General features: G+C 40.8%; 1 protein-coding gene and 1 long non-coding RNA gene across 3 annotated transcripts in view; both read right to left on the bottom strand.

Moving 5' to 3' along the window:
- Positions 1 to 6622: 6622 nt before the first annotated feature.
- The window catches only part of cxcl12a (chemokine (C-X-C motif) ligand 12a (stromal cell-derived factor 1)), a 32200-nt gene continuing 17511 nt past the window's right edge, over positions 6623 to 21311 (bottom strand). The window contains exon 4 of the mRNA XM_071380626.1: positions 6623 to 9881. Coding sequence (XP_071236727.1) covers positions 9854 to 9881 — 28 coding nt within the window. The 3' untranslated portion in view covers positions 6623 to 9853. The remainder of the gene's footprint in view (positions 9882 to 21311) is intronic.
- LOC139562694 (uncharacterized) lies at positions 9890 to 20588 on the bottom strand. 2 transcript variants are annotated; one of them, XR_011672432.1, is made up of 7 exons: positions 18529 to 20588; positions 18197 to 18251; positions 17501 to 17591; positions 17226 to 17337; positions 15490 to 15553; positions 15219 to 15352; positions 9890 to 14998 (listed from the first exon to the last, which is right to left on the bottom strand). It is a non-coding gene; the product is annotated as an uncharacterized lncRNA (long non-coding RNA). The 2 variants fall into 2 exon arrangements; XR_011672431.1 differs by having other exon boundaries at positions 18197 to 20588.

The following is a 21311-nucleotide window of genomic DNA, read 5'->3' as shown; positions in this document are numbered from 1 at the left end:
GTCCTGCTGGACTGAGGAATAGCGTGTAGGATGACTCTCACTACACACCAGTATCTAACAAATGATGTGAGGTAATTATACAAACAGTGCTCTATGAAACATCAAATCCCCCCCGTCCTGGTTGTTGCAATACGTATGGGGTGTCAGTTTTTCACACAACCCCTCTCTGTGTCTGTGTGCTGGCTTGGAGCTGAATATACTTAGGGCAGTGGTTCCCAAACAAAAATGTCCCCTATTCATTTATTTAGTGCTAATCAAATTTTATTTGTCACATGCGCCGAATACAACAGGTGTAGTAGACCTTACCGTTAAATGCTTACTTACAAGCCCTTAACCAACAATGCAGTTCAAAAAATAGGGTTATAAAAATATTTACTAAATAAACTGAAGTAAAAAAAATTAAAATAAAAGTAACACAATAAAATAATAATAACGAAGCTATATACAGGGGCTATATCAATGTGCAGGGGTACAGGTTAGTAAAGGTCATTTTTTAAATGTAGGTAGGGGTAAAGTGACTATGCATAGATAATAAACAGTGATTAGCAGCAGTGTAAATAGGGAGGGGGGAGTAAATAGTCCGGGTGGCCATTTGATTAATTGTTCAGCAGTCCTATTACAATGGCACAAGGTGAGACCCATATATACAGGAGGCAGATGGTTAAAGTCCAAGATGTTTACTAGCAATCCAAAAGGGGTAGGCAAGAGAACGGTGGAGGACAGGCAAAAGATCAAAACCAGTTCAGAGTTCCAGAGGTACAGAAAGACAGGCAGGCTCGAGGTCAGGGCAGGCCGAATAGTCAGGCAGGCGGGAATGGAGTCCAGAAAAACAGGCAAAGGTCAAAACCGAGAGGACTAGTAAAAGAGAATAGGAAAGCAGGAGCACGGGGAAAACACGCTGGTTGATTTGAACATACAAGACGAACTGGCGCAGAGAGACAGGAAACAACAGGGATAAATACACTGGGGAAAATAAGCGACACCTGGAGGTGGAGACAATCACAAGGACAGGTGGAACAGATCAGGGCGTGACACCTATGGCTTGGGGGTAGAAGCTGTTAAGGAGACTTGGGTGACTGGAGTCGTTGACCATTTTTTGGGCCTTCCTCTGACACCGCCTAGTATATACAGTTGAAGTCGGAAGTTTACATACACCTTAGCCAAATACTGTTAGACTCCGTTTTTCACAATTCCTGACATTTCACGTTCTTAAAATAAAGTGGAGATCCTAACTGACCTAAGACAGTGATTTTTTACTCGGGTTAAATACCCGAGTAAAAAATCACTGTCTTAGGTCAGTTAGGATCTCCACTTTATTTTAAGAACGTGAAATGTCAGAATAATAGTAGAGAGAATAATTTATTTCAGCTTTTATTTCTTTCAACACATTCCCAATGGGTCAGAAGTTTACATAACCTCAATTAGTATGTGGTAGCATTGCCTTTAAATTGTTTAACTTGGGTCAAACGTTTCGGGTAGCCCATTCCTTGGGCTTTTGGCCCATTCCTTCTGACAGAGCTGGTGTAACTGAGTCAGTCTAGAGGATTGAGGTCAGGGCTTTGTGATGGCCACTCCAAATACCTTGACTTTGTTGTCCTTAAGCCATTTTGCCACAACATTGGAAGTATGCTTGGGGTCATTGTCTATTTGGAAGACCCATTTACGACCAAGATTTAACTTCCTGACTGATGTCTTGAGATGTTGCTTCAGTATTCCACATAATTTTTCTTTCTCATGATGCGATCTATTTTGTGAAGTGCACCAGTCCCTCCTGCAGCAAATCACCCCCACGACATGATGCTGCCACCCCCGTGCTTCACTGTTGGGATGGTGTTCTTCGGCTTGCAAGCGTCCCCCTTTTTCCTCAAAACATTACGATGGTCATTATGGCCAAACAGTTAAATTTTTGTTTCATCAGACCAGAGGACATTTCTCCAAAAAGTACGATCTTTGTCCCCATGTGCAGTTGCTAACCGTAGTCTGGCTTTTCAGGTTATGTTGATGTAGGACTCGTTTTACTGTGGATATAGATACTTTTGTACCTGTTTCCTCCAGCATCTTCACAAGGTCCTTTGTGTTGTTCTGGGATTGATTTGCACTTTTCGCACCAAAGTATGTTCATCTCTAGGAGACTGAACGTGTCTACTTCCGGAGCGGTATGACGGCTGTGTGGTCCCATGGTGTTTATACTTGCGTACTATTGTTTGTACAGATGAACGTGGTACCTTCAGGCGTTTGGAAATTGCTCCCAAGAATGAACCAGACTTGTGGAGGTATACAATGTTTTTTCTGAGGTCTTGGCTGATTTCTTTTGATTTTCCCATGATGTCAAGCAAAGAGGCACTGGTTTGGAGGTAGGCCTTTGAAAACAACCACAGGTACACCTCCAATTGACTCAAATTATGTCAATTAGCCTATCAGAAGCTGCTAAAGCCATCACATTATTTTCTGGAATTTCCAAGCTGTTTAAAGGCACAGCCAGCTTAGTGTATATAAACTTCTGACCCACTGGAATTGTGATACAGTGAATTATAAGTGAAATAATCTGTCTGTAAACAGTTGTTGGAAAAAATTACTTGTGTCATGCACAAAGTAGATATCCTAGCCGACTTGCCAAAACTATAGTTTGTTAACAAGAAATTTGTGAAGTGGTTGAAAAACTAGTTTTAATGACTCCAACCTAAGTGTATGTAAACTTCCGACTTCAACTGTAGGTCATGAATGGCAGGAAACTTGGCCCCAGTGATATTCTGGACCGTACGCACTACCCTCTGTAGCGCCTTACATTCTGACTACACCACTAGCGTCGCGTGCGTTGCAAAATCAATTTTGAAATCTATAATATTCAATTATTGCACCCACACTGCTCGCGTGCGCTAACGAGCGTCTGCATTGCCAAGTGCTAAAATGGAAGTCAGTTCTATTTCTGCCTCTCCCATCTCCTCATTGGTTTATAGAAGCAGGTACCCACGTGCCATCTCCTCATTGGTTATACCCACGTGGGAGACTGAAAGACAAAATAGGTCGGTGGCGGTAATGCACCTAATTTATGAAAGTTGCCAATTACAATATAAAGTGAAGAGAAGAAAAAGCCTGGAAGGAGGAGAGATGACTAGAAATGATTCGGTTGACCGTTTTATGTGTGGATTAATTGGTGTAGCAGAGGACCTTGTGCATTTCAGGTAAAATAACAACTCAATGTTTATATCCCAGGACAAATTAGCTAGCAAAAGCAAGCTAGCTAAATAGGACAAATTAGCTCGCAAGTGCAAGCTAGCTAAATAAATTGCCATAAATGTTTAATGCTTTTCGAACTGTCCCCAAATTAATATAATTGGTTCAGAGTTTGTTTTGATATTTTAACCTGCGTGTCGTGATCGCGTTTGGTGTGGGGGGGACAAAATACATTTATGCACGATGGCGCACGGTGGCGCACGCGCGCAGCCGGTTTGGGTTCCGTGTTACGGTCGGATGCAGAGCAATTGCCATACCATGCAATCGGTCAGGATGCCCTTGATAGTACAGCTGTTGAACTTTTTGAGGATCTGGGGACCCATGTCAAATTTTTTCAGTATCCTGAGGGGGAAAATGTTTTGTTGTACCCTCTTTACGACTGTCTTGGTTTGTTTCAACCATGATAGTTTGTTGGTGGTGTGGACACCAAGGAACTTGACACACTCTACCCGCTCCACTACAGCCCCGTCAATGTGAAACGGGGCGTATCCGGCTCTCTTTTTCCTGTAGTCCACGATCAGCTCCTTTGTCTTGCTCACATTGAGGGAGAGGTTGTTGTCCTGGAACCACACGGCCAGGTTTCTGACCTCCTCCCTATAGGCTGTCTCATCGTTGTCGGTGATCAGGCCTACCACTGTTGTGTCGTCAGCAAACTTAACGATGGTGTTGGGAGTCGTGCTTGGCCACGCAGTCGTGGGTGAACAAGGAGTACAGGAGGGGACTAAGCACGCACCCCTGAGGGGCCCCCTTATTGAGGATCAGCGTGGCAGATTTGTTGTTGCCTACCGTTAACCCCTGGGGCGGCCCGTCAGGAAGTCCAGGATCCAGTTGCAGAGGGAGGTGTTTAGTCCCAGGGTCTTTAGCTTGGTGATGGGCTTTGTGGGCACTATGGTGTTGAATGCTGAGCTGTAGTCAATGAACAGCATTCTCACATAAGTGTTCCTTTTGACCTTATAGACAGGTGTGTTTCTTTCTAAACCATGTCCAAACAATTGAATTGGCCACAGGTTGACTCCAATCAAGTTGTAGTGACATCTCAAGGATGATCAAATGAAATTGGATGCACCTGAGCTCAATTTGGTATGTCATAGCAAATGGGTGTCAATATTTATGTAAGTGAGATATTTATGTACTTCATTTTCAATAAATTTGCAAACATTTCTAAAAACATGTTTTTTACTTTGTCACTATGGGGTATTGTGTGTAGGTGATAATTTAATCAATGTTGAATTCAGGCTGTAACACAACAAAATGTGGAATAAGTCAAGGTGTATGAATACTTTCTGAAGGCACTGCAAGACCCTCTGGTTTGACAGAGTAATGATTAAAAACACACCATTTTTTAATGTTACTTCACCGGTTAACACTTCCAGCACTAAGCAGGGAGTTCTATTTTATTGTCTTTGGCCTCTGTGTTGAGTCATGACAAATAATTGGTAGTGACAGCTTTATGAAATAGAACTGACCCCTTTGCTTCTCAAACATCACACACTTGTCACCAAGAAAAATGTACCAAGAAAAAAACATACAAAATAATGTATCTTTCGTCTCTCTGTTTCATAAATTTCCTTCCATTCGCATGAGGCTGAATGTATCTCACCAGAGAAAGCATCCGAGCGAACGAAACAGCGCCCCTCAGTCTCGGTATGTGTAGCCCATCTATATGATGATGTCTGGTCAAAAAGAGTATGACATTTTTGCTTCCAGTAGCATCAACTGCAAGGGAAGCCAGCTAGCATTTGGACTCCCTTGATCAACTAAAATAATTTTTATCAGCTAAACTGAGTGAGCTCAGCAGTGAATGGTCCTGGCACACCCCCAAAAAGTGTCAAGAGAAGCCAGTTTGGATTTTGCTTCACGCCAATCACATCAGAAGCCAAACGTCATTGAAAGAAAAAACTTCCAACTGTTGCATATTTCATAAACTTCCCATGGATGGTGATAGAGATTTGGACTTGTGGTTTTACTTAATTCTCCATACTGGCCAATGATTATAATGGCGATTCTGTTCCAACCATAAATTCATACATTGTGCCCCTGCCCTGAGAGGATGGAAGTTCAACATGTAGCTAGATGTAATAGGTTAATGCATGCATGCATGCAGGAGTACCTGCCTGTGTGTCATCAAAGGTTGTGAAATGCCTGTGTGTTTTACCTGCGAATGGACCTACAAAGCTGGTTTGTTGAAGATCGAAACGGAGTGAATTGAACAGCTTCTGATAGGCCTTAATCTTCTGATAGGTATTACTTGTTCCGTCGAGAATCTCTCTCATCAAAGAGACTATAGTTCTGCATCAGTTCCCCCATACAGAAAAGTTCAAAGGTCAAACCTGTTTACTGTAATGTGTTCCTATAATGACCAGTGGTTCAGTTAATGGCTAAATAACTACAACCATTCTCTCCTTTAATCTCTACTGTGTGTGTGTGTGTGTGTGTGTGTGTGTGTGTGTGTGTGTGTGTGTGTGTGTGTGTGTGTGTGTGTGTGTGTGTGTGTGTGTGTGTGTGTGTGTGTGTGTGACATCAAACACAGACTGACCCAAAGGCTGTATGTATATTGTTAAAGTATGGGAGCTACAGTATGGGAGAACAATTGACCACACACACACACACACACACACACACACACACACACACTGGAAATCAGCTATGTAATTTGAATGACTAATTCTAACTGTATGGGGACTGGTTTTCCATTGACCCTGTGTGAGACCACAAGTTCTTCTTTTCATAGTTCTGAGTGGTTCATCTGAGCCATTATATGTGCTAATTCATAACATGGTTTGTTACTGCAGGGGTCTGTATGTACAGACATTAATAGACTGTCTGTTAGCAGCTCTGAGACAGACCCCCTCTGTTTCCCCTTTGTAATGCCTGAGGGAGGCATGAGAAAAGAGAGGCCTGCTTGGCGCAGTGTGTATGTGTGTGCGTGCATGCACATGTGCACGTGTGTGTGTTAATTATCCCATATTAAAACAGTAGATTTGGCAGGGGTTAGGGCCCATGCACACACTACGCTAGTTTCCTGTAACAGGGTTTGTGGGGTCTGATCTGCAATAGCTATAGCTGTAGATTAACCATGACATAAAGGCAACTTAACCTGAGTGAATTTTTTTATTTATTTAACCAGGCAAGTCAGTTAAGAACTCTTATTTACAATGACGGCCTACCGGGAAACAGTGGGTTAACTGCCTTGTTCAGGGGCAGAACGACAGCATTTTACTTTGTCAGCTCAGGGATTCGATCCAACAACTTTTCGGTTACAGGTCCAACCCTCTAACCAGGGGCTACCTGCCGCCCCTGTGTTGTGCTGATGTGTTGATGTAGTGATGTAGTGTTGCCAATAGTTTATGTTATTGCTTTTTACAGTATTGAAAAAAGTATGCAAACATAAAAATGAATACTTTTTATTTAAAGATTACATTTTACTCAACAATCTAGTTGAACATTGAAATGACGTTACATCAGAGGAAATGGCTCATGTGAAAAGATCTGGAGACATTATACGTTCGAGCTCTTTCATATGAACGTGTGCTTGACGTATAAAACTACAAAAATATAATATTTCTTACAATATTTGTTTTTACTCAAAATGAAAATGTGATGCATCTCATGCTTAAGATTGTTATATGAAAAAGTAAAGTGAAAGTAAAGTATTATACCACTAAAGACAATAGAAAAACAACAGTTGACTAACTGTAGTAGACCAACGGTGTGGATCATATTCTTGTTCTCATTATAACATTCTAAACGTACGTATTGTTAATGAATGAATATGTTGGATGTAAAGTGCATATCGGTATCCAAAATAACATACAGTATATGACATTAATAGGTAGTCAAGCCAATCTATCTACTATTGCCATTTCTACTATTACTATTACTATACTGCTACTAACACTAGCACACTAAAACTGCTGATAGATTGGCTTTCATAGTGTCTGGTTTGCTAAATATGAAACTTTATAATTTCCATAATGTTCCATGACCCATTGACGTGGTAGTCTGTCTGACAACAATTTAGTTTGGTTAACCCACTGCATGTGTTGTCTGGGATTTTAGTTCATACGGTACGGGACTAGTCAATGTCGGAATTAAAGGGAAACCTGAACCACGAAGTTGGCAAGCCGTGGGTTGTTAGTTATCTGACTGAACGTTCCCTTTATGGTAGTCTGGATTAACTGTTCCTTTCATAAAATCTGGACGTACTACCTTTAATGTTTCCATAACCATGACGCCGCTACGGACCACTACTTCTTCATTGGTCGCTCAATAAGCAGAGTTCTGACTCGAAATGTTCTAGAATACTCCGAAAGACGGAAACACAACAACATACCGTTCAACATTCTCCGTCAATGACCGTGGATCCCCTAACAGCTATCACACGCACGCACGCATCCACAAACACAGTTCTTAAAATACCTAATAGACTGGAAGGGTTTTACAGGGTCTCACTACCAGTCACAGTTCTACAGAGATAAACCAACTGTTGGCACCAAACTGGCAGCCACCGTTCCATGACAACAACATTGAAATTAGCGTTTTAACTCGAGAGTCAATATCTTGGAACTTTGATGCAAACGTGGCGCCGACTGAAATTCTAAATCTCCAACGAACTTTTCCAAACTGTGTATATCTATGTCTTTGCTAATTACCAAAGCTGCTCAGAGAATAACATCACAGACTATGTTTCACATTAAGACTCTTTATATAAAATACTTCCAACATCCAGCATGGCTGGATACAAAACAAAAAAATATTGTTTGAGTCGGCACTAGACAGGGATGTCCATTCACTCCGGTGTGTTCATAAGCAGACATACTGTAGTGTGTTCTAGTGGCGCTGCCCTGCACACGTGAACACCCCCATGCCTCTTGGATCTTCTTTTGCATTGCTGAACCTTGTACACTCTCCAGGACAAGCTGATCGAGTTGGATTGTGAGTTGTGAATTCTGTCATGAATCCTCCCTCATTATCTCTTCCTTCCTTCCTCTCCCTATCTCAGCCCCATCAATACCTACCTAAAGCACAGATCTAATTCCTAAATGACAGAGAAGCCAGGGGCCAAAACAACTCCAAAAATCTTTACCAATCAAATAGGATAGTAAAAAAACGGTATATACATCATATATAAAAACATACATGCACAGATATAATTTCACTTGGTGGTAATAGGGGTGGATTCTATAAGGGGTACAAGTGGTTATGGTAACATAGTTAACAGAGGTGGTGGTTTTGGCAAGCCATGGGTTGGATGGTTCCGTGATGGACAGGATAAGTGCTGTTCAGTGTGCGTGCCAGGTGAGTAGATGTTACACGCTATACGCCTCACATTACATACAGCCGCTAGTGAAAGTCTACACACCCCTTCACAATTTGCCTTAAAATTACATCTAAAAAGGGATTACATTAGATTTGTTTCCTACTGATCTGCACAACCTAATCCACATTTGATATAAACATTTCAAATGACTGAAAAACACAAAATGAGGATGTATTGATTGCGTGTTTTCCCACCCAAAAGTAAATACTTGGTGGAAGCACCTTTGGCAGCATTTACAGATGTGAATATTTTGAATGAGATTCTACCAACCTTTCACAACTCTTAGGGCAACATATATCCATTATTTTTGTCAGAATTTCTCAAGCTCAGTGCATTTGGATGGGAATCATTGATGGACAGCAATATTCAAACCTTGTCTCAGAATTGTAAAGCACATTTAAGTCAGGACAGAGAATGTACCATTCAGGAACATTCAACACCTCTTAGAAAGCCATTATAGTGTGTGTTTGGCATAAAAAATTGTGTAATTGTCTCAGAAAAGTAGAACTATCCAAGGATTGGGTTTTCAGAAGACCAATTCGGGTTTTCCTCTAACATTTTACGTGGGCTTTGCTCCTTTCATATTTATTTTGATCCTGACAAACTCCCCAGTCCTTGCCGATGACAAGCATACCCATAACATGATGCTGCCACCACAATATAAAAAAACAAAGGGATCAGCAACAGTGCATTCCCTTCACATTACTGGCCTGTATGACAAAGTGAAAAGAAGGAATCAAAGTCAAAACAAATATGAAAGGAGCAAACCCCAGGTAAAAAGTTAAAGGAAAACCCACCTCAGTATTTTTCAGTGAGACAATTACACAATGTTTTATGTCAAAGACACCAGAATTGCTTTCCAAGAGGTGTTGAGTGTTCCTGAGTGGTCTAGACCTGACATACGTTTTCTTGAAAATCAGAGACAATGTTTGAATATTTCTGTCCATAAATGATTCCCAACCAAATGTATTGACTTAGAGCTATTTTGACAAAAACAAAGGTCAGACAAGTATGTTGTCCTACGAGTTGGTAGAATATTATTCTAAATTATTCACAGCTGTAATAGCTGACAAAGGAGCTTCCACCAAGTACTATCTCTGTGGTGTGAAGACATCTTCGCTTTTTTTTAATAACTTTCTTTCACTTTGAAAATGTAGGTTGTGTAGATCTGTAGGAAAAAAATTTAATCTGATCCCTTTTTAGATAAAAATTTAAGGTAGTAAAATGTGAAGAATGTGCAAGAGGAGTGTAGACCTTCACTTGGCACTGTTTATGTTGGGTGGTCTTCCTGCAGGCTCTCTAGTTGATCTGCTTAGCTTTCTTCATCCTGAAACAGAGAAACACCCAGTATGAATATACGACAGTTAACATAGACATATGGATTCGTCCTTGTGTGTTCAGGTCAACCACTTGACTGTTCCGCCAGCAGAAACACTTTGATTAAACACCATATTTAGATAAATGACTATTTGTTTTAGTCTGAGTCTCTGCTGCCCAGTGTTAGAGAAACTGGAATGTACTACCTCGCTCTGCCAAACCTCCCCTGTGATAACTACTGCTACTGGGGTCCACAGCGAAACACTCCTCCTGTGTGTTTGTGTGTGTGTCCTGTATTAATACTCTCTGTATTTTCCAGACAGTTGTAGCTGTTAGTAACACATGGGTCAATTAGACTAATGGTACAAAACACATTCAACACAATGATTATCCAGCTTAAGTCTCTCTATCAGGACCAGTGGCGCGTATTCAGGGATTTCAAGGGAAGCCAGGTGTCCCCAAAAAATGTACCAAGAAAAAAACATATACAATTATTTATCTTTTGCCTGTCTGTTTTTCATAATTTTCCTTCAACTCGCAAGAGACTGAATGTATCTCACTGGAGAAAGCATCCGAGCGAGCAAAACAGCGCCCCTCTGTCTCTGTATGTGAAGCCCATCTATTTCATGCTGTCCTGTCAAAAAAGAGTATGATAATTTTGCCATCCGTAGCATTGAATGCAGGGGAAGCTAGCAAGTATTTGGCCTCCCTTGATAATAAAAATAAATAAATAGCCAAACAGTGTTGAGCGAAACTGAGTGAGCGAAACTGTGAATGGTCCTGGCGTACCCAAAAAAGTGTGAAGGGAAGCCAGTTTGGATTTGGCTTCACTCCAATCACATCAAAAGCCAAACGTCCTTGACAGAAAAAACGAATTGTTGCATCTCGTTATGTTGTTGTCCTAAGGGGGCTAGCTAGCTAGCTAAAAATGTCCCTTTCATAAATTAGCCATGGATGGAGATAGGGATTTTGACTTGTGGTTTTACTTAATTCTCCATACTGGCCAATGATTATAATGGTGATTCTGATCCATTCTGATTCTGATCATACATTGTGCTCCTTGCCTGAGAGGATGGAAGTTCAATATGTAGCTAGATGTACTAGGCTAGTGTTAACCAGCTGGCTCATCGTTGCCCATGAAAGGAAGTTAGGCCTAGGACAACAAAAACTAAAAGTGTGTACGGTATGGCAGACTCATAGATAGTTTTGGTAACATGAGAGAAAGGTGGATGGTATTAGCGTTTCTTTACAAGTAGGGTGAGTGAACATGTTTTTCTACTTGAACGCGCGTGCGCACAGACAGAAATCAGTACCATGGACTGCTACTTAATATTTAGCTTATGTTGATTGGACTAAATTGTTTTTGGTATATTTTAGTTGTCACTGCATTAGACTAAGCAAAGATAATATGATGATGTTGAAATGTTAAAGTTGAAATTGGTGCTGGAATAGTGGAGGCAGCTCCTGTTTTCTTTGCTACTTGCGGTAACTCTGTTGTAAATCAATAGTTGTTTAGTAGTCCGGAAATGTCGGAAACATTAACTTACTTGACCATGCTGTAGGTCCTGTAACATGTTACATGCAATGTGCTTTCTAGACTTCAACGGACAGATGTTGCTCTCTGGTTTTGTGAGGAAACATAGGTGTGGTTGAATTGTATCTTGTTTTGTCACCACATCCTTGTCACCACATAGGATATAGTATGGCAATTTTTTTCCTGGTTTGGCTTTCCAGTGATTTTATCAACGTACCATTACTGCTCAGGACCCAGTTAAATATCTCTCTCTGTAGCCAGTTAACTCTATAGAATCACTAGATACTCTGGCTGGACATATACGTTGCTTTGACTGGCGTACCCACTACAAGTAGCTCTTCACACTTGGCCAAGAGCGCACCCACGCACCAGAAGCATGGGAGAAAATAGTCTATCTAACCTCTGTCATTTCCTTTTTTCAATACCCACACAACAGAGAAACACCTGCAGAGTTAATTCGATTCTTAGTGATCCAATTCTTCTCGAACGAAGGCATTCTCAAGGAGTTGAGCAGTGCAGCTCTCCAAAACGCCCACAACGGTGTGTAAGAGCTGTCTGCTCTATGTTTGTATAGTACAGTAGTCTGCATGCTGATCTGTGTCTGGCAGCTACAGTGCCTTCAGAAAGGATTCGTACCCCTTGACTTATTTAACCTTTTGTTGCGTTACAGCCTGAATTCAAAATGTATGAAATATATTTTTTTCTCTCACCCATCTACACACAATACCCCATAATGACAATATGAAAAGCATGTTTTTAGAAATGTTTGCACATTTATTGAAAATGAACAGAAATATCTCATTTACATAGGTATTCACACCGCTGACTAAAATACTTTATAGAAGCAACTTTGGCAGCGATTACAGCTGTGAGTCTTTCTGGGTAAGTCTCTAAGAGCTTTCCACACCTGGATTTTGCCACACTTGCCCATTATTATTTTCAAAATTCATCAAGCTCTGTTAAATTGGTTGTTGATCATTGCTCGACAACTATTTGCATGTATTGCCATAGGTTTTCAAGTAGACTTAAGTCAAACATTTAACTCGGCCACTCAGGAACATTCACTGTCTTCTTGGTAAGCAACTCCAGTGTACATTTGGCCTTGTGTTTTAGGTTATAGTCCTGCTGAAAGGTGAATTGATCTCCCAGTGTCTGGTGGAAAGCAGACTGGTTTTCCTCTAGGATTTTGTCTGTGCTTAGCTCCAATCTGTTTCTTTTTTATCCTGAAAAACTCCCTATCCCTTACCGATTACAAGCATACACATAACATGATGCAGCCACCACTATGCTTGACAATATGGAGAGTGGTACTCAGTAATGTGGTGTATTGAATTTGCCCCAAACATAACACTTTATAATCAGGACAAAAAGTTAATTGCTTTGCCACATTTTTTGCAATATTACTTTATTGCCTTATTGCAAACAGGATGCATGTTTTGGAATAGTTTTATTATGTACAGGCTTCCTTCTTTTCACTCTGTTAATTATGATACTATTGTGAAGTAACTACTGTAGTGGTCAATAATATTGTATATGTGTCAGTTTTATAAACTGTCGGAAACAGTTTTTTAAAACTGTATCCAGTTCAGTACGAACCATTGCTGTATGCTTTGCGAGTTCATTCTTGACTGCTTGTAACTCCGACTTAATAAAATGAAAGTCCTCATTGAGCGCCTCCTTGAGTTCCGACTTGAGTATAGATGAAATGTCCGCTCTGAGGGCAGCAAGAATCTCGGCCTTCAAATCCTTGGTGTTCATTTTTTCACAGAGCCGATGAGCCGCTGCTCCCACTTGTTGAAGAACTCGAGCTCCTCGTCTTGGGGCTAGTGTTTTCTCTTTTGTCAGTGACTCAGCTGAACTTGAACTTTTGCCGGTTATGCGCCATTTGCACATTAAAACTCAAATAAAAGTTGAACAAAGTAACGCACGTCATTCAAAGGCTGTGTTTCCTAGTTCTTTAGCGGGTCAAAGCACAAAGAAACTATTAAATAAATGCAATTGGTCTACTCCATGGGTTGCTCACTAGCGCCCCCCAAAACATACTTTGGACTTTACAATCTGTTTTACCATGTATGAATATGTTATTGAATGTGTTTCTATGGGCTAATGGCAGTAAGGACAAATTCATTGTTTTATCAAATAATTCCTCTTCACAGGAAGAGAACATAAAATACTATTACTAGAGAGTAGAGAGGCTGAAAGCTTGAAGCGGATTGGGTTACATTTACTCAGCTCTTCTCCAATCCGAGGGCAGAGGAACACAGGAAACAGGAAATAGCAGGGTGGCTTAGGTCACAAGGCTAGCTGAATAAGAGGGTAATGTCTGGAAAGTACCTGGAAAAAACAATAAAATAAGATGGCAACAACCAGGCATGAACATCAATTATCCATTAATATTTTGTTTGTAGCTGCTAAGTCCTGATATAAAGAGTGATGAATTATCCTGGTTGTTATGTAGGAACAACTATTCCTTACTGAAGAACTACCAATAATAGAGGGTATACTTATTAAGAATGTACTTGGAACTTTCACTTATGCTTTATGTGGACCATCCTAAAAACGTCCCTTTTAGGTCTTTGCTTGAAGCTGCCTTTTGTCTCGTTTCCGATTACTTTCCTGTCATTATAGTTATTTCAGCACTGTACTTAAGTACATGTTATGTACCTTACCTGTTACTTTGTGCGTAGTCTCACCGTATTGTTTCAGTGTACCTATGGGGCCTAGACACTGTATTCTAAAGCAACGCTCTGTTCCCCTGTAAAATACTATTAGATTCCTTACTACTTTCATCAGTTCGTGTACCTTACTGTTTCTTCCTGGATAGTTTCACCATAGTATCAGTGTACCTACGGGGCCTTGACACTGTATTCTAAAACAATGCTCTGTTCCCGTTACCGTTTAAAATACTATAACCATTGTTTCAGTGTAGCTTACTGTTACTTCCTGTACAGTTTCGCCATAGTTTCAGTGTACCTACGGCGCCTTGGCACTGTATTCTAAAGCAATGCTCTGTTTCCCTGTTATTGTGTAAATTACTATGACTTTCACCTTCTGTTTTCACCTTCTGTTTCTGTTTTCTCCAGGTTTTCACAGATAGATTAACACTACAATAATAAATAATGAAGATGCTATTTTCATAAACGGAACTACATTAATAGGACAGAATACAGTTGTTTATTATTTAAATGACTAGCAAATCGTTTCTACATAGCACAAGAAACATGAATAATCTACCCTGATAGTATAGGGTGCACGTATTTATTTTGCTTCTTGTAGCATACAATAAGTCAACAGTCCTCATAGCAAGAAAATAGCATTACCATAGAGCTGAATGTGGCAATTTTCTGAATGAAACCAACAACTTTTTAGTTGGCAGTCTATGGCACACCAAGACTGCCAGACTGTGGTTGGCGTTTCGGGCAGCGTCCAGTTTGTCCTTGTAGTTCTTTTTGATGTGAGGCCTCAGCATGTTTCTCTACTGTGTGGTGGAAGGAGGCAGAGAAACTTGGTCTTCTAGACAGGTTGAATTTACCACCCTGGGTCCTATGCTGGGCCATAGACTTCACCAAGGCTTCTACGGAGTACAACGAGTACTGCAACATACAGGGACAACATACTTTACACATTAACTTATACACACTCACATAAGGAACAAAGGCAGCAGTGATTTACTGTAATCAAATCAAGTTGATCAAATCAAATTATATTGGTGACATACACATATTTAGCAGATGATTTTGCGGGTGTAGCGAAATGCTTGTAATCTGCATAATCAAAAATAATACTAGAAAGAAAGTAAACAGAGTTCCTTACGCAGTTTGTTGCTGGTGAGGAAGTAAGTGGAGGGTTTGAGGTTGGCTGTCATGGCTTTAGCCAGCTCCTCATGGACACTCTTTTAGGGTTAGGGACACCCCACTGGCTGAGTTCGGCTCTGGCTTGAACACAAACTGGAGAGAGACACCAGGGGCAGAGAGAGCCACAGTCACTTAAAAGCTCTCAATGATAAATATGAGATCAGCACGAGTGATGAGGTGGTATACGTCTATAGGTGTAAGGTTAGTTTAGTGTAGAGATTGTACTGTACCTTCACATAGGACCTGAGGTGGTGTTCCAGTCCCTACTCGTGAGCTACAATATGAACCATCACTCTGGAAACAGAGGAACAGTATTAGTCTTAGCTTACAACCTCGTTAAAATATCAAGAAAGTGTACAGTATTATATAGAGCCATTATTGCATGGAACTCTCTTCCGTCTCATATTGCGCAAGTGAACAGCAAACCTGGTTAATAAAAAAACAGATAAAGGAACACCTCATGGCACAGTGCTTCTCCCCTATTTGATCTAGATATTGTATTGATATGTAGGCTACGTGTGCCGTTTTTACATTTATGTACTTTATCCTTGAGCTGTTTTTGTCTGTTCTGTAATGTTCTGTAATATGTCGTGTTTCATGTGGACCCTAGGAAGAGTAGATGCTGCTTTCACAACAGCTAATGGGGGTCCTAATAAAATACCAAAACATTTTGTTGCTGTATTATTATAATATCTTGCCGATGCCACTGTGGGCAGAATGCTTACTGGCATTTGAATATAGCACGGAAGGAAGGAATCCGGACACAATGTGGACACGGTAAATGTAGGTGTCGACACGTGATGTGTTTGAAATTCCTTGATCAGAACTACATGATCAGAATACAAAAACTGCATTAACTGTCAAGTCACGAAATGCTTTGAAAGGCTGGTCATGGCTGACACAACAGTGGTAGGCCTGATCACCGACAACGATGAGACAGCCTATAGGGAGGAGGTCAGAGAGCTCACCGTGTGGTGCAAGAACAACAACCGCTCCCTCAACGTAATCAACACAAAAGGAGATGATTGTGGACTACAGGAAAAGGAGGACTGAGCACGCCCCCATTCTCATCAACGGGGCTGTAGTGGAACAGGTTGAGAGCTTCAACTTCCTTGGCGTCCACATCACCAACAAACTAACATGGTCCAAGCACACCAAGACAGTTGTGAAGATGGCACGACAAAACCTATTCCCCCTCAGGAGACTGCAAAGATTTGGCATGGGTCCTCAGATTCTCAAAAGGTTTTACAATTGCACCATTGAGAGCATCCTGACGGGTTGCATCACTGCCTGGTATGGCAACTGTTCGGCCTCCGACCACAAGTTACTCCAGAGGGTAGAGCGCATGACCCAGTACATCACCGGGGCCAAGCTTCCTGCCACCCAGGACCTCTATACCAGGCGGTGTCAGAGGAAGGCCCTAAAAATTGTCAAAGACTCCAGCCACCCTAGTCATAGGCTGTTCACTCTGCTACAGCACAGGAAGCAGTACCGGAGCGCCAAGTCTAGGTCCAAGAGGCTTCTAAACAGCTTCTACCCCCAAGCCATAAGACTCCTGAACATCTAATCAAATGGCTACCCAGACTATTTGCATTGCCCTGAGGTGGGCAACGATGAGACACCGCTGCTACTCTCTGTTGTTTTCATCTATGCATACTCACTTAAACAACTCTACCTACATGTACATATTACCTCAATTACCTCGACTAACCGGTGCCCCCCGCACATTGACTCTGTACAGGTACCCCGCTGTATATAGTCTCGCTACTGTTATTTTACTGCTGCTCTTTAATTACTTTTTACTTTTATTTATTATTATTATTATTATTACTTATTATTTTACTGTATTGTTGGTTAGGGGCTTGTAAGTAAACATTTCACCTGTTGTATTCGGCGCATGTGACAAATACAATTTGATTTGATTTGTCACAGACACTCCCTTACTGATTTGGTGAGTAGTACAGACCTGTGTGTAGACACTCAGTAGAGACCAGGTGAGTTGACACCTAATAATGGCTTCCCATTATATTAATGGATGCTGAGGTATCCATGCGGCAGGTTGGAATCACGATCTTAATCTGAAGGGGGGAGAAATACACTCTGTTATAATATATTAGAGATTCATATGTTTTAATAATACTTACTATGATTCTATTCATGTGCAACACATTCTTCATACAGTAATGATACAGTAATGACCCAATCATTGAATACCCAGTGCTTTGTCCATACATAAAGTACCTCATCATAGACCTTTGGGTTCTGCTGGTGACGTAAGACTGCAGCGAAGGCCTGCTTGGTGAAGCGGTCCACCTGGTCACCTGTAGATAGACTGGAACCATGATGCAGAGAAGACAGGGTTAATATAGATACACGGGAACAGAGACAGAGAGTGGGGTAGTGTTCATGTACATATAGAAAAGGGGACCGTGTTTGCAGAGAGCAGCCAAACCCTTGTTAGGCTACCTGACCAGTCTCAGCTGGGGCTTGTTACCCTGACTTGTTAACCCCTAATTTCATACTTCAAAACATATTCTTCATAACAATGCCATACCTTAGATAGCCCATATAGCCTACAACTTGGTTTACCATTCATTATTTAGATTATTTTGAACCATGATCATAACATAGCCTGTGCGTTAATTGATCATTTGTACGGATCAAAGTCTGAACAGTGTGATTACAATTAGCCTTTTATTTAACTTGTAACATTGCCTTTAACCCCAAAGGTGGAACACGAGACAGAGGGAGGAAACTGACAAGAGGAAGTAAACAAACACGTGATCAACAGACACGTGACAGCATGATCATTGACTAGAAAACAACAACATCAATCAAACAACGCACGACAAATTATTTGGCTAGCTAGCAAGTAAGCAGAACACAGCTAAAAGCATTTCTTGCTTATTTTTATCAGATAATGTTCCAATTTCTTACCTTCAAACCAGTCGGGAAAGAGTTTGGCCTGCCAATGCATTGTCCTCTTTTGTCCCTGAATGAAAACAGTTTGAAAAATTTGATTTGTCATTAGCTGGCTAGCAAGATCACCAATTAAGAATTTTAAAACTGTGCATTCCTACATCATTGACACATTCCTGAATATACAATTAGTTGTTCATAGCGTAAAAAACGACAAGATCACCTGGTAGCTAGCTTGGCTAGAGACCTGATTCTGCGTTATGTCCTAATAATTGAATTTAACCTTCATATGAAAGTATGTTGATGAACATTTTAACGTAATTTGTTGAATAAATAAACATAATACTCACATTTCACGATGTTAATGTTTATTCTTCTCAAGACGTTTCTTCTTCTTCTATGGTATATTGGCGATCGCACAATTTAATGTGCAACCCACCAACTACTGTGCGGGATGGAAACAGGATTCCCAAAAATGGAACAAACTAGCAAAAAACGACCAAACGACCAAAATAAATAAATAAACTAAACTAAACTGTCCATCTGCACACACTTGAAACATGGCCAAATCCTTCACAATTCTTACACTGTAATGGTTTTGGGACATTTGGCAACATTGTGGCAACATGATGGAACCACCCTCCAAGGTGAGTGCTTAAAAGGACTGAAGAATTGACATACAGACCAGAAAGCATGGAGCGGTTGCTACATGTTGAAATGGTTTAAAACTACAAGACCAGGATACGTGCAGCGCTGTCACGTTCCTGACCTATTTTATGTTATTTTTTGTATAATGTTTAGTTGGTCAGGGCGTGAGTTGGGGTGGGCATTGTATGTTTTGTGTTTCTTGTTTAGGTCACTGCTAATCAGCCTTATATGGTTCTCAATCAGAGACAGGTGTTTGACGTTTTCCTCTGATTGAGAACCATATATAGGTTGGCTGTTATCACTGTTTGTTTGTGGGTGATTGTCTTCCTTGTCTGTGTCTGTGCACCACACGGGAATGTTTCGGTTTGTTCGTGCGTTTATGTAGTCTGTTCCTGTGTCAGCGTTCTTCGTGTATATGTAAGTTCGTTTGTTCAGGTCTGTCTACGTCGTTTTCTTATTTTGTAATTTTCCAAGTGTTTTTTCGTGTTCCTCTTCGTTTTGTCATTAAATCATTATGTATTCACAACCCGCTGCATTTTGGTCGAATCACTACTCCTCCTCTTCGTATGAAGAGGAGGAGGACAGCCGTTACAAGCGCGAGCTGAAAACGTTGAAATGGTTGCAATTTAAATATAGACCAGCGTGACCGACAGCGTGAGCTGAACGTTACGAAATGTTTAGAAACTCTCCACGCGAGTGAAGAAGATAAAGACTACATCTGAACATTCAGTCTGCAGCTGTATAAGATATGGACAGGGGGCAGTGTTTCCACTTTGAACGAATTGCGTACCCAAACGGAATTATTACTATTATATTATATTATTACTATTGTATAGAAAACACTCTGAAGTTTCTAAACCTGTTTGAATTATGTCTGTAAGTAGAACAGAACTCATTTGGCAGACAAAAACCTGAGAAGACTTCCACACAGGAAGTGAGAACTCGATTTTCAAAACAGTGCCAAATGATACCCATTCTAGTTATGGAAAAGCAAACACTTCCTAGGGCTTCCACTAGATGTCACCATCTTTAGATTTTAGTCTTATGATTCTACTATAAAGGAGGGGCTCATAGGAGCTATTTTAGTGAGTGGTCGTCAGAAATCTCAGTCTCGTTTTGCGCGCGAGCGAGAGAGAGAGTGCTCTCGTTCCAATGCTCTTTCTTCAGACAATGAAATTCTCCGGTTGGATCCTTATTGATGATTAATGTAAAACACATACTAAATATGGATTGCAAACATCATTTGACCTGTTTCTACGACCTGTAAACGGAACTTTTTGAGTTTTTGTCTGGAGGGATTGCTCGTGCGTCATGAAAATGGATTCGTGGGCTGAACATGCTAACAACAAGTGGCTTAATGATGGGCTTTATGGAACTTTTCAGTCATTTCTGTCGAACTGGGAATCCTGGGAGTGCCTTCTGATGAAGTTATTCGAAGGTAAGTGCATATTTATAGTGTTTTTGTAGCTTCTGTTGACGCCAAAATGGCGACTATTTCTTTGGCTGGATTGTGCTCTGAGCGCCGTTCTCAGATAATTATTTTTCCGTAAAGTTTATTTTGAAATCTGACACAGCGGTTGCATAGAGGATAAGTTTATCTTAAATTTTGTGAATAACACTTGCATCTTTAATCAATGTTTATTATGAGTATTTCTGCAAAATCCCTGGATGTTTTGGAATCAAAACATTACTGCACGTAACGCGCCAATGTAAACTGAGATTTGTTTTAATATACAGTGGGGAGAACAAGTATTTGATACACTGCTGATTTTGCAGGTTTTCCTACTTACAAAGCATGTAGAGGTCTGTCATTTTTATCACATGTACACTTCAACTGTGAGAGACGGAATCTAAAACAAAAATCCAGAAAATCACATTGTATGATTTTTAAGTAATTAATTAGCATTTTATTGCATGACATAAGTATTTGATCACCTACCAACCAGTAAGAATTCCGGCTCTCACAGACCTGTTAGTTTTTCTTTAAGAAGCCCCCCTGTTATCCACTCATTACCTGTATTAACTGCACCTGTTTGAACTCGTAACCTGTATAAAAGACACCTGTCCACACACTCAATCAAACAGACTCCAACCTCTCCACAATGGCCAAGACCAGAGAGCTGTGTAAGGACATCAGGGATAAATTTGTAGACCTGCACAAGGCTGGGATGGGCTACAGGACAATAGGCAAGCAGCTTGGTGAGAAGGCAACAACTGTTGGCGCAATTATTAGAAAATGGAAGAAGTTCAAGATGACGGTCAATCACCCTCGGTCTGGGGCTCCATGCAAGATCTCACCTCGTGGGGCATCAATGATCATGAGGAAGGTGAGGGATCAGCCCAGAACTACACGGCAGAACCTGGTCAATGACCTGAAGAGAGCTGCGACCACAGTCTCAAAGAAAACCATTAGTAACACACTACGCCGTCATGGATTAAAATCCTGCAGCGCACACAAGGTCCCCCTGCTCAAGCCAGCGCATGT

This window comes from Salvelinus alpinus, chromosome 32 (genome assembly GCF_045679555.1).
Source record: "Salvelinus alpinus chromosome 32, SLU_Salpinus.1, whole genome shotgun sequence".
NCBI lineage: Eukaryota > Metazoa > Chordata > Actinopteri > Salmoniformes > Salmonidae > Salvelinus > Salvelinus alpinus.
This window is presented reverse-complemented; position numbering and strand designations above follow the sequence as displayed.